This window comes from Falco punctatus (assembly GCF_963210335.1).
Source record: "Falco punctatus genome assembly, chromosome: 7".
Lineage (NCBI taxonomy): Eukaryota > Metazoa > Chordata > Aves > Falconiformes > Falconidae > Falco > Falco punctatus.
The window spans coordinates 71128521-71143442 of record NC_137587.1 but is presented as its reverse complement, the minus strand read 5'-3'; the positions used below and the strand labels follow the sequence as shown (position 1 = coordinate 71143442).

General features: G+C 56.3%; 1 protein-coding gene across 1 annotated transcript; it reads left to right on the top strand.

The window, feature by feature from the left end:
- Positions 1-2902: 2902 nt before the first annotated feature.
- On the top strand, positions 2903-4933 carry LOC308067337 (cytochrome P450 1A4-like). The gene has a single exon (XM_080396023.1). It carries the CDS (start codon positions 2913-2915, stop codon positions 3714-3716), a length of 804 nt encoding a protein of 267 aa, XP_080252149.1. The 5' UTR covers positions 2903-2912; the 3' UTR covers positions 3717-4933.
- Positions 4934-14922: the final 9989 nt, after the last annotated feature.

The window sequence follows — 14922 nt, the reverse complement described above, 5'->3', positions numbered from 1 at the left end:
CCACGCCCACAGCTTCCCTGAACCCACGTCCCAGCGCTCACGCGCGTGCATTCACCCCATCTATAGGTACACCTATACAGGCATGTCACTGCGCATACAGACTACACATACACATTGCACATACAGAGCTGATGCGCATCCACACTGACCCACAGTGCACACATGCCCATTTTAACATGCTCTCATGTACACAAACATTCTACACGTGTCTTATATATACATAAATAGCTCACTTGCCTACAAATGCACAGCACATTTGTGCTCTTGCATGTATATATTTGCACGTGTTCACATACACACATGCTCTGCCACACGTGCACATGCCTGCAGGCGCCGTCATCCCCTTGCTCACATATATCCTTGCACACACATGTTGGCACAAGCATATGCACCAACAGCCGGGATCCTCCTCTGAGCGGTGACCCACGGAGGGAAGCAAGGGGCATCCTCGTGCGCTCACACGCGTGTGCGAGCCCTGCCAAGGGCAGGGGCCTGGTGGTGGCTCTGTGGCTGCCCCCTGGGCAGCTCCAGGGAGCCCAGGGCTGAGCGAGGGGCGGTGGCAGGGTGGGGGCCCGTCCCTGGGTGAGGATGTGTTTGGGGTGTGAGGCTGCCTGGCACGCAAGGCGGCAGCTCTTAACGCTGTTCTCATCAGGAGGCACCCTGCCCTGCCAGGGCTTGGCAGCCAGCACAGAGGAGGCTGTTGGGGGGGCAGGGAAAGGGGATGGAGGGGGTGGAAGCGGGGCAGGTGGGTCCTGGGGATCCCTTTGGTGTTCCTGATACGGTTCCAGGACTCTCCACAGTTCCTCCAGTGCTTTGGGATATGATGGATCAGGAGAGGCTGGTGGGGGGTTCCCCATCAGTGCAAGGCCACAGGGGTCTGAAATGCTGCCTGGGGGGGGTCAGTCTGCACCCCCACCTCCCCAAGCCCATGCAACAGAGCCAGGTAGATCCATGGGGATGGGAGAGGCCATGTGGACCTAGCCTGTGGGACAAGCCCTGTGTTGCCCTGCTCCTGCGAAACCCCAGCCTCCCTCCCCAAAACACTCCCAAGCATCTTCCTCGCTGAAGCCAGGGCCGGTAGGTCTGCAAGGTGGCTGGCAATTATCAGAATGAATATTAGGAGCCAGGGTTTTGTAACTGTTCTTGCCAAACATTAATGAACAGCGTCATTGCTATTAATGAGCCCGATTAGACCAGATGTTGAAAGCCTTTATTAAATATTAGCTCAGCTTTTACCTGGGCCAAATTCCCACTGTAGTTTTCAAAGACGGAATGAAACCTAGGGCCAAACCCCAAAGCCCTGGCTGGTGCCTGCTCATCCCGGCTGCACTTCCCAAAGCCCTGAATTTTGCCCCAACTGGAGCAGCAGCCCCGCTCCCTCCTGCATCTCCTGTGGGTTGGCACGCTGTGTTTTTGGAGGGATGAACCGGTCCAGCCTTGCCCAGTGCTGCCCCTTTCACCCCTCCTATCTCTCCGGCTCACCTCCTCCCCTCTGCCCTGCCACTCCTCTCCCTCGGAGGAGCCGGGGGAAGCGAGCCAGCCGCCTTCTCACGCAAGCCTGGGCAATCGTTAACCTGAGCCTGGCTCGGCCGCTGGGCCAGAAGGTCCTGCCACCACCAGTCCCAGGGCACAGGGTCACGCCGAACGATTCCCCGGGGATGGAGAGGGCTGTGGCTGTGGATGCCTTGCTGCAAACACATCCCCTCGCTGCTGGAAGCAGCCAGAGCCTGCAGCGCCCACCACCTCCAGGGTGGCCATGGAGGTGACAGCCCTTTGTGTGCTGGGAACAGTCTGGTCAGCCCAGAAAAGGTCTCTGGGGGAAATGCTGGTACCCACATCCCACGAGGCAGCAATGCCAAGAGCGTGTCCTCTGTCCTCCCTACGGCAGGGGGTGGGGACCCCTTTCTGCCTCCCTGTCCTGGGCTCTAGGGCAGGCACGTGCACTGGGTAGGAGAAGAAGTCACCATTTTCCCCCCAGAGCCTGTTGGAGCTGAGGAATTTTCTTCCCTGGTTTCTCGGGCTGGCTCCAGCCAGGCTCAGCCCCATTTGTCAGTGGGTAGCTATTCCCCAGGGCTTTCATGCTGTGCCCCCCAAGAGATAAGCACCCGGCCGTGCAACAAGGGGAGCGCATATAAAGCCGTGGCCTTCCAGGTGGTGGGAAAAGAAGGTCCAGGTGGGAGATGAGGATGCTCTGGGCTCCCCAGGGCAGGCGGTCCAGGCACCCTCTGCCTATCTTTCCTGGGAGCCACAGGCAGTACAACCTGCCCTGTCTATTGCAAGGACCTGCAGGTAGGAGACAATGTGTGTGTGTGTTCAAACATGGATATAGGACTGGAAGGTCATATACGGGTCTAAAGGAGGAATTCATGCACCGGGCTCGCCCCTCCCTCCCCTGCCCACCCAGCGAGCCATGTGTTCCTGCAGGACAGCCCTGTGGCACCCTCGCTCCCTGCCACCCAGCCACCAGCAGATCCAGCCTCCTGCCTACACATGCTCGCAGGGCTGGCGGGCATGGGGCCAGCTTCACCAAGGGGTTGCTGGTCCTTTCCTCCTGCCTCCCTGCACTGTTCTGAGCTGTGGTTTTCTGTGCCTCGGTGCAAACAGACTGTCTGCCCTGGGCAGGAGCCATGGCTGTGCCGGTGGGCACTGGGGTCTTCTGCAGGGGAAGGGGTGCCATTAAAGGTGCTGGGGGGCTGAGGTCCTCCGTAAGTGGTGAGTGTATTTGGAGACTTTACAGGTTTCCAGCTTTTGCCCTTGAAAACCCCAAAGTGCTGCACAGACAGCTCCATCACCCTGAACTGTTTAAGGGCACTTGTTGCCTTTTCTCAGCGTCAGGAGCATCTGCAGGACTCAAGCTCTTGCTAATCCCGGCTCTTCACCACACTTCTGGTTAACTCCTTTAGGGTTCCTACATGCCGGCAGCGATGAAGGCTGTGATGTCGCTGCTGGGAAGCCAAGGCACTGTCTCGGCCACTGAGGTCCTTCTCGCAGCTGCCGTCTTCTGCCTGGTCTTCCTGCTGCTCCAGTCCCTCCAGCAGCACGTGCCCAAGGAGCTGAAGAGCCCCCCAGGACCCCGAGGCTACCCCATCCTCGGCAACGTGCTGGAGCTGAGGAAGGACACGCACCTGGTCCTGACCAGACTGAGCCAGAAGTATGGGGACGTGATGGAGGTGAGGATCGGCACCCGTCCCGTCCTGGTGCTGAGCGGGTTGGACACCATCAAGCAAGCGCTGGTGAAGCAAGGAGAAGACTTCATGGGGCGCCCGGACCTCCACAGCTTCCAATACATTTCGAACGGCCAGAGCCTGGCCTTCAGCCCCGACTCGGGGGAGGTGTGGAAAGCCCGCAGAAAGCTGGCCCAGAACGCCCTGAAGACCTTCTCCATCGCCCCCAGCCCCACGTCCTCCTCCACCTGCCTGCTGGAGGAGCACGTCTCCAAGGAGGCTGACTACCTGGTCACCAAGTTCCTGCAGCTGATGGATGAGGAGAAGAGCTTTGACCTGAACCGGTACCTGGTGGTTTCTGTGGCCAATGTCATCTGTGCCATCTGCTTTGGCAAGCGTTACGAGCACAACGACCAAGAGCTGCTCAGCTTGGTGAACCTCGGCAATGAATTTGGGGATGTGGCTGCTGCTGGCAACCCTGCAGACTTCATCCCCATGCTCCGGTATCTTCCCAGCTGCACCATGAGGTTATTTAAAGATTTCAATGAGTGATTCCTTCATTTCCTGCAGAAAATTGTCCAGGAGCCCTACAAGACCTACAACAAGGTCAGAGCTTGCAGGACCCTCACCTGTACCAGAGGTGCATCCGTGCTTTTTGGTCTGTTAGCAAGCTGGTTTTCTTGCAGCCAAGCATCAAAGGGCAGCTACGTTCTTGCCAGTACTGCTGCACTGAGCCGGTCCAGCTGCAGCCTCTCTCACCCGCAGCCTCTCCATGCGCAGGCCAGCACTGCAGCCCTCCTCCTCCTCCTCCTCCATGGCCCTGTGCGATAGGACCACTTGTTGGTTGGACACCTGATCTGTGCCACAGGTTCTGTGCAGAACTGTCTCCTTGTTTTCACAGATCGCAAAAGTGGTAGGGACCAGCAGGGCTGGAAGATGATGATGTTCTCCAGAGCTTGTGTGACCCTGGGCTTCCCCTGCATCAGTAACGCCCATTCCTCTGTGGGTTCTGCTGCCATGACTTGTCTTCTCTTCCTCTCAGAGCATCTGAGACATCACTAACTCCCTCACTGATCAGTGCCTGGGGAAAAAAGTGGTAGCAAATATTGTCGTGCAGATCCCTAAGTAGAAGATCATCAACCTTGTGAACGACTTCTTTGGAGCAGGTATCTTTTCCCACTAGGTCCCTCAGCTACTGCGGATTTTCTCAGGTTCCTCATGTTATAGCTCCATCTGACACATCTTTGTCCAACACCAGGCAGCCAGTTTGGGTCCAAGCAATCGTTCTTCTGCTCATTGGTCTTCTTCGACCTTCCAGAGAAACCTCTTGAGACAGCATGGGACATTAGCTCTGGAAAGAGGCTTCAGGAAAAAGCAAAGGGCACGACTTATACCTCAGTCAAGCCTCACAAGCCAGGGTGGCTTTTCCTGGTTCAGGGAGATGTCTATTGAATGACTGATTTATCTTTGAGTTACTCTGTGGAAACTCCCCCGATTCCAGAGAGGTTATACAAACCTGACATAACCTGAGGGTGAATCAGGATGCATGAGAGCAGAATATTTTAGCAAAGTTTCCTCTGACAGGATAGAAACCCAAATCTCACTGTGTGACCCCAACCGGCTCCCTCCTCTCGACCTCCCACAGACCAGACCATCGGCCGGGAGAGGAGACCGAGGCTGTCGGACCGGGGCACGCTGCCCTACACAGAAGCCTTTATCCTGGAGATGTTCAGGCACTCCTCCTTCCTACCCTTCACCATCCCGCACAGGTACGGGCACAGGGTGCAAAGGAGGGAAGGACAAGGTGGACTTGAGGCATCTTGGGACAGCCACGCCAACAGCAGTGGGCGAGAGGCAGGAAGAGTATTATCGACTTGTAGAGTGATGGCTTCATGGTGGACACGGGGAGCTCACAGCCCTGGTGCAGGCTAACGTAGGAGCTCCCGAAGAGCAATTCTTGCCTTCACTGAAGATGCTCCACCCAGCTCACGGTTGCCCAATCTAGCTCATGGACAATGCAACCACCCCTCATAAAGCCATCTCTCCGGGCCACATCCTTACTTCAGCAGTGTCAGAAGCAAACTAATAGTCCCCTGAGGATGCAGAACCTTTTTGCTTCCAGAACTCTCAGAGACTTTTCTCTCCCCAGCAGGACCAGGGACATAGTGTTGAACAGCTACTACAGCCCAAAGGGCTGTTGTGTGCTTGTGCATCAGTGGGAAGTGAATCATGCTGAGTAAGCACCTTCTGAGGCAGAGAGCCTCCTGCCATGACATACAGGACCCTTCCTGCACAGTTACCTTCCTAGACAGGAGTGGGGTCAACCCACTTTAAAGAGAAAAGGGAGCACGTGAGCTATCTGCTAAATTCAGGGATATTCTTACGGACAGCTCCCCCCACACCCGTGGCCAGGAGATGCCATCCCAGCATCCAATGCTTGCCCTCCAGGAAGCTTTGGAAGGATCCACTGACCTCCAACCCAGAGCGTTTCCTCAGTGACGAGGGGACCCAAGGGAACAAGGCGGATAAGGAGAAGGTGCTGGTTTCCAGTCTGGGGAAAGGGAAGCGCAGTCACCAGGTGGCAGGTCTTCCCTCTCCTCTCCACCTTGCTCCAGCAGCTGGAGCTCAGTGTCTGTGATGGCAAGAAGGTGGACATGACGTCACTTTATGGACTGTCCCCTGGGAGCACACAAGATGTGACATGTCCAAGCCAAGCAGTGCTTCCCCATGAGGAGCATGGACTGAGCAGTGGGCTCATCTGCTGCCCAGACGTTGCTGGGGGGCAAGGACCTGGGTGTCCTTGCGGCAAAGCTGGGACTGGTACAGTTTTACGGGATGATACAATAAACCAAAGCCGCTGAAACTCCTTTTCTATCTTGTTCACTGTGTAGCATTTCTTGCCTTTTTCATTTTCCAGCATTTCTAGTGTTGGATATTCCATCAAATGCTGGATATTCCATCATATCTAGTCTTAGTACCACAAAGCACGTTTATGGGGCATGTGAACTGTCTTTCGCTAGAGGGAAAGGGAAAATACCCCAAACCAGACCGCCTGAGTACCACTGGGCTGTATCCTTTCAGAATCACGCTTCGACAGCTGAAGGACAGCCCACCCATGCCATACTCCTGTGGCCCCCATCCATGTTTAAAATCTTGGATGAACTGATGCCCAAAGCTTGGGTGGAGAGGAGGAGGATGTTATTGAGGTCCAGCCAGTACCACTGTTTCTGGACTAACTGGGACAAGTTTTCAATGGTTGAAGTTTACCTTCATCGTTGATGTGTCTGCAGGGAAAAAAAACCCTTGGAAATCTTGGAAAAATGCTAATACATCTCCAAGTCCTCTAAGGACAGCTTGTTCCCTTGTCTCTATACTACATTTTTCATCACCTAGCTGAATTATCATGTCACTCTAAGATCCCATTCAAGAGTTTATCTTTGTCCATAAAGGAGCTCAAAGCACTTCAGTGCCTCTTTGGGAATCTGTCAGACAGCCTTGCAGCAGGGGTTCTCCTGCTGCTCAGGTTACTCTCTTCAGAAAAATGAGAGGGATCCTTCAAATGAACTGGGCTGGAGCAAAGCCCCTCTGGAGGGACCAGCGTGTTGGAGGACTTCAGCCACCTTCAGCCTCCTTCACCATGGTCATTGAAGGCCCTGAAGGACACAAGGAAGGACACCTATACTCCTTGCTATTGAGAAAGTCAAGCTGCTGGGATTCTGGACTGGAGCAAGGGTGTTTTCACAACGGGGCAAAGAACGAGAACAGGACTTCCTCTGACTCAGACCAAAGAGTTTACATTGGCTGCCAGTCAGCCCATGCCAGCAGAGCCAGGTGCCTCCTTTTCTTCCACTCGCATGCAGTGCCATCTTAGCCAGCCACCGCGGTACCTGGCAAGCGATGATACTGGAACAAGTATAACCATCAGGTGCAACGGGTGCTGCTCTTGAACCTGTTCCCATGCTCAGGCATAGCCCCTGACCGATGAAAGCTCCGTGCAGCTCCCAATACCAATCACTCATTAAGCATTGCACAAAAACTTCCCAGAAGAGACAGAAACAAAAGAGCGTGTTGGGGAAGAAAATAGGGAAGTTGATTGCCCAAGACTTCAGGGAGATTCCAGCTAGAGCAGGGAGGTGTTCAGACCCGCTAAACAAGCCCGAATGAAAAGGAGTAGCTCCTTGTCTCTGAGTGTCCAGGTCCTGCCCGGTCACCAGTTTGTGATGAAACACTGAGACGATACAGCCTCAGACCCACCTGAATTCATTGAACCAGCCCAGGCAGCTTCGCTCCGTGCTGTGCCGGCTTTGTCTTCACTGTTTAATGTTGTAATCAAAATATTGCAGGAAAAGAGAAGGTGAGGACTGGGAGGTCCAAACCATGGTTTGAGCTATCAAGGCTATCAGAAGCCTTGAAGGAAAAGCAGAAGGATGGTTTAGGACAGCCCATGAGGTCCATCAGCCAAATAACGTCTCCGTTATACATGACAAGGGCCATAGGTCAAGACAAGAGAATCAAGAACCACCTTTCCATTAGGGACATCCCAAAGCTGGCATTCGTCTGCTGCAGGGGAAGGTAAGGTGGGATCTTCCTGGGCATGGGTCTCTCAGTGCCTGACTTGGTGATTCAGAAGAGCACTGGGACCAGCAGGGACTCAGTGGCAGCGCCTCACACCATCCCTGTGGGGCGGAGAGGCTCCCATGGACTTGGCCCAGTGACTCCAGCTGCAGTGAGACCACGCCAGGCTGATGCTGGTGTAGGACCAGAGGCCCCATTTGCTGAAGCTGTTGCGTGACTCTCTTGCCCTGAAGGCTGCCTGTGTTTACCGATAAGGCCCGAAATAAGCAAGTGTAGTTATAAAGAAGGGTGGGAATTTTTTTTTTCCCTTTGGAGATGAGTGTTTTATAGCCGCGGGGCAGATAAGCAGATTAATATTAACATCACTGAGGTGAAACAGCCCCTTGGTGGTGGAAGGTCTCCCTGAGATACATTTATCAGGGGCTGATTGCCTGACCGGGGACACGGCTGCCAGTACCAGCGGGTACAGCCTGGAGACCAGAGACCTGGAAGAAAGAGTCACCCCAGCATCAGGATGGAGAAGGGAAAGGGAAGAGGCTCGAGGGGAAGAGGAATGGGCAGGTGGCTATCCCTCCCCACGCAGCCCTTCTCTTCGTGGCGTCGGAGGCAAAACGCCCCACTTTATAAAGCCCCATCTTCAGGTGGCATCTCTCCCCTCCCCTGGATGCCAATGGAGACATCACATGCAAGAGACCTTGCCAGGCAGCTTGCACAGGTGGGAGGATGTCCTGAGACCCTGGTCTGATGTCCCTGCACGCACACCTCTCCTTGGACATGCTGGCCCGTCCAAGAGCCCGGTGACCCCCGGTGAGGTCCCACTTTTCTTGCTGGGGGTGCTGCAGCCACACTGCCCCTTCAAGCCCTGCCACCCCAACCCCAACCCCAGGCCTCCTGCCTGCTCCTGGACAATATGGCTGGAAGATCAAAGCCAAGGAAGCTCCTTCAGCAGATGCTTTCCCTGCCGGGTGTGTAGGCAGCCTCCAGCGTGCAGGGAGGAGAGCAGCGAGCACAGGCTGAGCATCAAACCAGGTCGCTCAGCCCTGCACTGCTCTTTGCTCTGGAGCAGAGCTCCACCCCCAGATCCCCCCAGCCAGGGACCCTCTGTGAGAAAGGGATGGGGGCACCCTGCTCGCTTCAAGGTGCAGGATCTCAGCTCTTCACCGCCTCCTCTTCCTCATTTCTTCCTGATAAACAAATCCATCGATCAGCATCATGAAAGCCCCAATTGCTCAGAGAAGGTAAGGGACTCCAGCTCCCCTATCTTTGCTTTCCCCTAATGATCTTCCTCAATTAAGCAATCCAATTACTCCCCAAGTAGCCTGCAAGTGCTGTGATACTGAAATTGGGGTGGTGATAAGTCAGAGGAGCTTTTATCACTCCACGGCCAATTGCTTTTATTGTCGGTTTTAAAATGAGTCAGCAGACCAGCCATGGCAGCTGAGCTTCAGCTCCTCTTCCAAAGCGGGGGCTGCTCCCAGCTCCCTCATTCCCACAGGGAAAGACTTCAGGCAGCCACACACCTCCCTCGAGCTGAGACACCTGCCTGGTGCCAGCATTCGGGGTGGTGGCATGTCCTCCCCTCCTGTACCCAGCCCCGAAACAGGCTAGAGGTACCACTCTTCCTCCCAGATGGAAGAGAGGGGCAAGTTGCTCCAACACTTAATGACCCTCCTCAATAAAAGCACATCCTTTATTTCTAACTTCTTTCCTTTGGCTGCTTGTTTATTCTCTTGTGAGATCTGTTATCAGGAATCATCTCCCCATGGGGATTAACTCTTGGGTGTCTCCCTTTTGCTGCTTGTCCCCAACACTGATGACAATCCCTTGATGTCAAAAATTCCACCCTTGGTGCCCTAGAGCTTAAAATAAAACTCTGAATTGTACCTTAAGCTCTATTTCTGAACCACGCATGATTTTTCTTTCTGCCAGTGCTTTTGGGGACATGTCTATCTGAGCTGGCGGCAGCCGATCCTCCAAGCATGGTGAGCTTTGCCCCTGCATCCTGCTGGCCCTGCTGCACCGTCAGACCTTGGGAGTTCATCTTTCTCTTTGCAGCTTCACTCCTCGGACAGTCAGGCTCCCCCAGGCCTTGAACCCCAGGAGCAGTGCTTCACAGCGGGGATAATGGCTGGTTTCTGCCTTTTGGGGGAGAAAATCTCTGCTCAGCCTCCAAGACTGAGCAGCTTCTGGGATGCTGGAGCTGATGGGACTTTTCCCTGGTGAAGTTTCCTTCTGTGGTGGCTCAGAGAAGATGCTGGTCCTCTGCTCGACCCAGGCTAGACCTGTGGATGGAGGAAAGCTGGAGCCAACAGAGCTGGTACATGGCTCTGCCCCTGTGCTGTGAGGGCTCCTAAATCAGTATGAACCCCTCTTGAACAGGCTGTCCAGAGCAGCTGTGGGTGCCCCATCCCTGGCAGTGCCCAAGGCCAGGCTGGACAGGGTTTGGAGCAGCCTGGGCTGGGGGGGGGTGTCCCTGCCCCTGGCAGTGGGGTGGAACTTGGTGATTTTTAAGGTCCCTGCCAACCCACACTGTTCCATGATTCTATTCCTTCTCCTCCTCCCACTCCTCACCTCCCTCTTCCCTCTGGAAAGGAGACAGTGTTTGGGCTGATCGATTGCCCTGTGTCATCAGCGGTACAAGGTACCTGTTAATGAGAGAACATGAGAGTGGGTAAGGATGGAGTTTGTCCCCAGGTTAAGAAGGGAAGAACAGAGATGCAGAGATAACCGCTCTTTGCACGCAAAGCACTGCTGGAGAAAAGCTATAGGCTCCCCGGAACAGCCTCAAGCCTGGCTGTCCCCCCACCCTTGCATGGGCACGATTTTCCATGGGGGGAAGCAAGGGAGTGGGGAGATGGGGAGCAGCCCTGGAGACATGTCCCCATGGAGCTGGGGGCCACTGGGTGCTGCAAGCACTGGCAGCATGAGCCAAAAGTCTCTGGGATTTTGGATGCTCCTCAAACCCAGCCTCAGCAGCAGGGTGTGGGCTTGGCAGCCGGGATGCATGTCATACAGGGCTGGCAGTCACCTGTATGTCCCCAAAGCTGGTGCTGGGTCTGTGGTGGCAGGCTAGCAGCAGCTACCGCAGAGCAAGTGTAGATCTGGGGGCATCACACAGGGGGATGGGTTCTCATCTGCCCTCAAGACTCCTGTTAACTGGCCCTGTAAGGAGTCCCAGGTCACTGCTCCGCTCTCACCTACAATCAGCTCCCTGGGTCCCAGCAGGGTGGATAACGCAGGGCTGGCGCTGACGCCCCCGGTGCCAGGGGGGTCACAGGCAGGGTGGTGGGTCTAGTCTGATCCCATGCTGGAGGTGAAAAGCCACCCACCGAGAACAGTGTCCCCAGCCCGCTCCCCTTCTGCTTTAATTAAAACCATTCTGGAACCCAGGACCCCCCAGGAGACCCCTTCAAATGAGGCTGCCCTCGCACCCGAGGGGCTCTGGGGGCTGGCACAGGGTGAGAAGCCCCCAGAGAGCCAGGGCTGGCTGCCAGTGCTGCGCGGGGCGCAGGACTAATTCACTGAAGCATTTTTGTCCCCTCTCGCTGGGGTTTGGGACATGAACGCCCTCCGGTGGCATCTGTCACACCAGCTCTAGCAGTGCCTTTCGCTGCTGAGCACAGGGCCAGGGGGTTCACCCCTGCTCGGAGTTTTTGGAGGGAGCTACATTTGGGGAGGGGGATCTATAGGAGACTGATCCACCCCCCCCCCCCTCCCCGCAGAGCATCCCATGTCCCACACCACCCCTGTAGTTCTGGGAGCCACAGAACCAGGCAAACCTGGTTCCCTTCAGGGTTTTTTCAGCTCGAAGGTGAATCCTCCAGGGTCGAATGAGCTGGGAGCTTTCACGCCAGCTTGCCTCTGATGTTTCCAGCCATCGCCTGCGGATTCTCCACTGTCTCGTACATCCAAGGCAGCAACATTCCCTTTCCCTGCCCACCACTCCTCCTCCAGCCTGCACCGCCTGCATCCCTTGGAGGCACCAAACCTGCTGCCCAACTGGGACGCCACAGCCAGGGGATGCAGGGAAGCAGCAGACCGATGGGCGGGCGGTTGCCCATGCTTTGCTCCCTGAAGCAGAGGAATATCAGCCAGTCGGGATTTTATTCACAGCTCCTCCTCTCTTGTGTTCGGGGTTTTTTTTCCCCCTTTTCTATTATTTTCCCTTTTCCTGCCGATTCCCACCAGCTGAAGGGCCCCCTCTCCTGGTGCAAGGCAAGGAGGTGGCCCGCCACCTCTCTGCCTGGTGTGGCCAAATCCATCCTTCCTTTCTAGCCAGGGGATCACCCACCCTTCAAGCAAAGACCCTTCCTGGGAAAAATCCCAGCCAGGAGGGACATCGCAGCGAGCTGTGCCCAGAGGATTACCCTCTGGGTCTCCTGCATGGCTCAGCTTTGGCCACCATCACCTGCGTCACCCTTCCAGCCATCTCTGGGGATGCTGATGGTCTTGGAGATTCAGGGATAAACCATCAGAGGGGAGACACCCACCCCCGGCCACCCCCAGCAGCTCCGAGCATTCATGGCTGTGTGTTTGTTGGGGTATTTCCCTATTCTTAGGTCTGAGGGACTGGGAAAATCTGGGACTGGAAACCATTCACCATCAAGCTGGATTCTTGCCTGGTCTTTTCATCTGAGAGCTGAGACCCACCGGCCCCGTGCTGCTCCCCATCCTGGGGAGAGAGGACTCCTGGATCCGGTGGTGCTGAGAGGAAGGATATTTCTGGACTTCTAGTTACTGTCACACAAAAAATCCACGTGAAATTCCCACCCACTGATGGAAACACCCAGAGGGAAAAACCCCCAAGTCTCACCTCCCTTCTCCTCGGTCTCTGGTCCCTGTGGCTGTTCCACCCCTGAGTGCACCACCCGGGTGGGGGGCTGCGTAGCGGCGGGGTGGGGGCTGTGTTGTGCCCCCAGCAATGGGATCTGGCAGGGAGAGGGCAGGCGGGACAGGAGCGCTCAGCCTGGCGGGCTGTGCCTTTACCCCGAGCACAGGACATAGATGCTGGGTTTGTGCGTGCTGGGTGTGCAACAGGCTGTTGGCACGTGCATGCACCCACCCTGCACGCACACTTGCACACCCAGCTGCGTTTGTGAGCAGGCACAGGTAACGCCGGTGCATGTGCAAACCAAGGTGGGTGCACTGATGCATGCGTGGGTGGGTTGGGGCTTGCAGCTGCGGGTGCGCTTCTGGGGCAAACAGATGCATGAGCTGGTTTCATTTCCTCCCAGTACCGCTCTGCATGGGGGCTGGGTGAGGATGAGCCCCTTCCCCACCTTCCCAACACTGAGTGAACCCGCCAGGTCCCAGGGGAAACTCGGGGCTGCAAAGGCCCTGGGATGCTGGACGCCAGAGCGGGTCCCTGGCTCTTTCCCACGCGCTGTAGGAGCAAGGATGTGCTACCTGGAAATAAGCAGGGCTTTGCAACCCGCTCCCTCGGCCACGAGCATCTCCCCAGCTCTGTCCCCTGCCTCTCCCTGTCCCCTTGTCCCCTTCACATCTCCATCATCTCTTCCTGGTCCCAGGGAGAGCATCCCTGGCTCTCTGAAGGGCTTGTATTTTGAGCCCTCATCCTTTATCTAGCAGAAGAGGGGCTGAGGTGGGTGGGAAGGGTTCCCCCCTCCCCCCTCCCCATCCCTGGGGGCATCACACTCAGCGCAGGGAAGTTGGCCACAATTTCTTCCCACGCAACGGCTTCGGAGCAAAGCGTTCAGAGCCTCCCTGGGCCACCAGAGCTGCTGGCACTGTGCTCCTGGCCGGGCTGTTTTTTGGTCGCCCATGCCTTGGTGGGGGGATGCTGGAGGACGGGGGGATGCAAGTGGGAGCCAAAAAGTGGCGGGAGGCCGGTGCCTGGGCTTCCTGCAGTGGTGTACATGGCGGCAGCGCTGGAGCAGGAAGTGACAGCCACCTCAGTGTCACCGAGGCACCATCACACTTCAGCGTTCCGGCAGCCCACACAGCCAGCGGGGCTTCTCGGTGGCAAGCGGGGGGTCTCTGGGCCCTGCCAGCCCTGCTGCCCTGCCCCAGCACTCCTGAACCTGCGCCCCTCCCCACGGATGGATGCACTGGGGACTGAGCGGGTTGCGGAGCATCCCCAGGGACCAGCATGGTGGCCAACAAGGAAACGTGCCAGGATGCCCAAACACCATTTCCCCTCTCCCAGGCCTCCCTCCATCCCGTTCCCTTGCTGGAACAGCCCCCCACACTCTGGCACCCCCAGGGCACTGCCATGCTGCGGCCAGTCGGGGGGGGGGGTGCCTGGCCCAGGGGTACCCTTGCTCTCTGCCTGCCCGGCCGCAGCTGGAGCCCACTACCCCCTGCCATCATCATCATCATCATCATCATCATCATCATCATCATCATCATTGCTGTTGATATTATATTGTAGAACCATAGAAACATAGAATGGTTTGAGTTGGAAGGGACCTTAAAGATCATCTAGATACTATACTATGTTATATTTATATTACAGTATATTTATATTATGTTGGTTTATATTATGTTATGTTGTATTATGCTACATTATGTTAGAGATTATATAATTATTTTGTTATTTGAGCATTTTATTATTATTTAGTGTTGATTTATTATTATTATATTAGTATTTTAGTGCACTTTTAGTACTATTTTGCGCCCATGCAAGCACCCACCAAGCAGGCACCCCCGGCCCACGCAGGAACCCAGGGGACAGTGCGAGGCTGGGGCTGGGCAGCACAGCTCGATGCTGGTGTGGGTATGGGTGCTGGTGTGGGTATGGGTGCTGGTGTGGGTACGGGTGCTGATGCTGGTGTGGGCACAGTTGCGGGTACAGGTGCTGGTGCAGGTATGGGTGCGGATGCTGTTGTCGATGCAGGTGTGGGTATGGGTGTGGGTGCCAGTGTGGATGGTGATGCTGGTGCAGGTGCGGGTATGGGTGCTGGTGCGGGCGCAGATGCTGGCGTGGGTGTGGGTGAGGATGCTGGTGCCGATGCCAGTGCCAGTGCCGCTGTGGGTGCAGATGCTGGTACCGATGTGGGTGCCAGTGCCGGTGCGGGTGCCGGTGCCGATGCGTGTGCCGATGCCGGTGCCGCTGCGGGTACGGGCGCGGGTGCCGATGCCGGTGCGGACGCGGGTGCGCGTGCGGACGCGCGTGCCGGTGCGGACGCCGATGCCGGTGCGGACGGGCGCGGTGCGGCGGTCC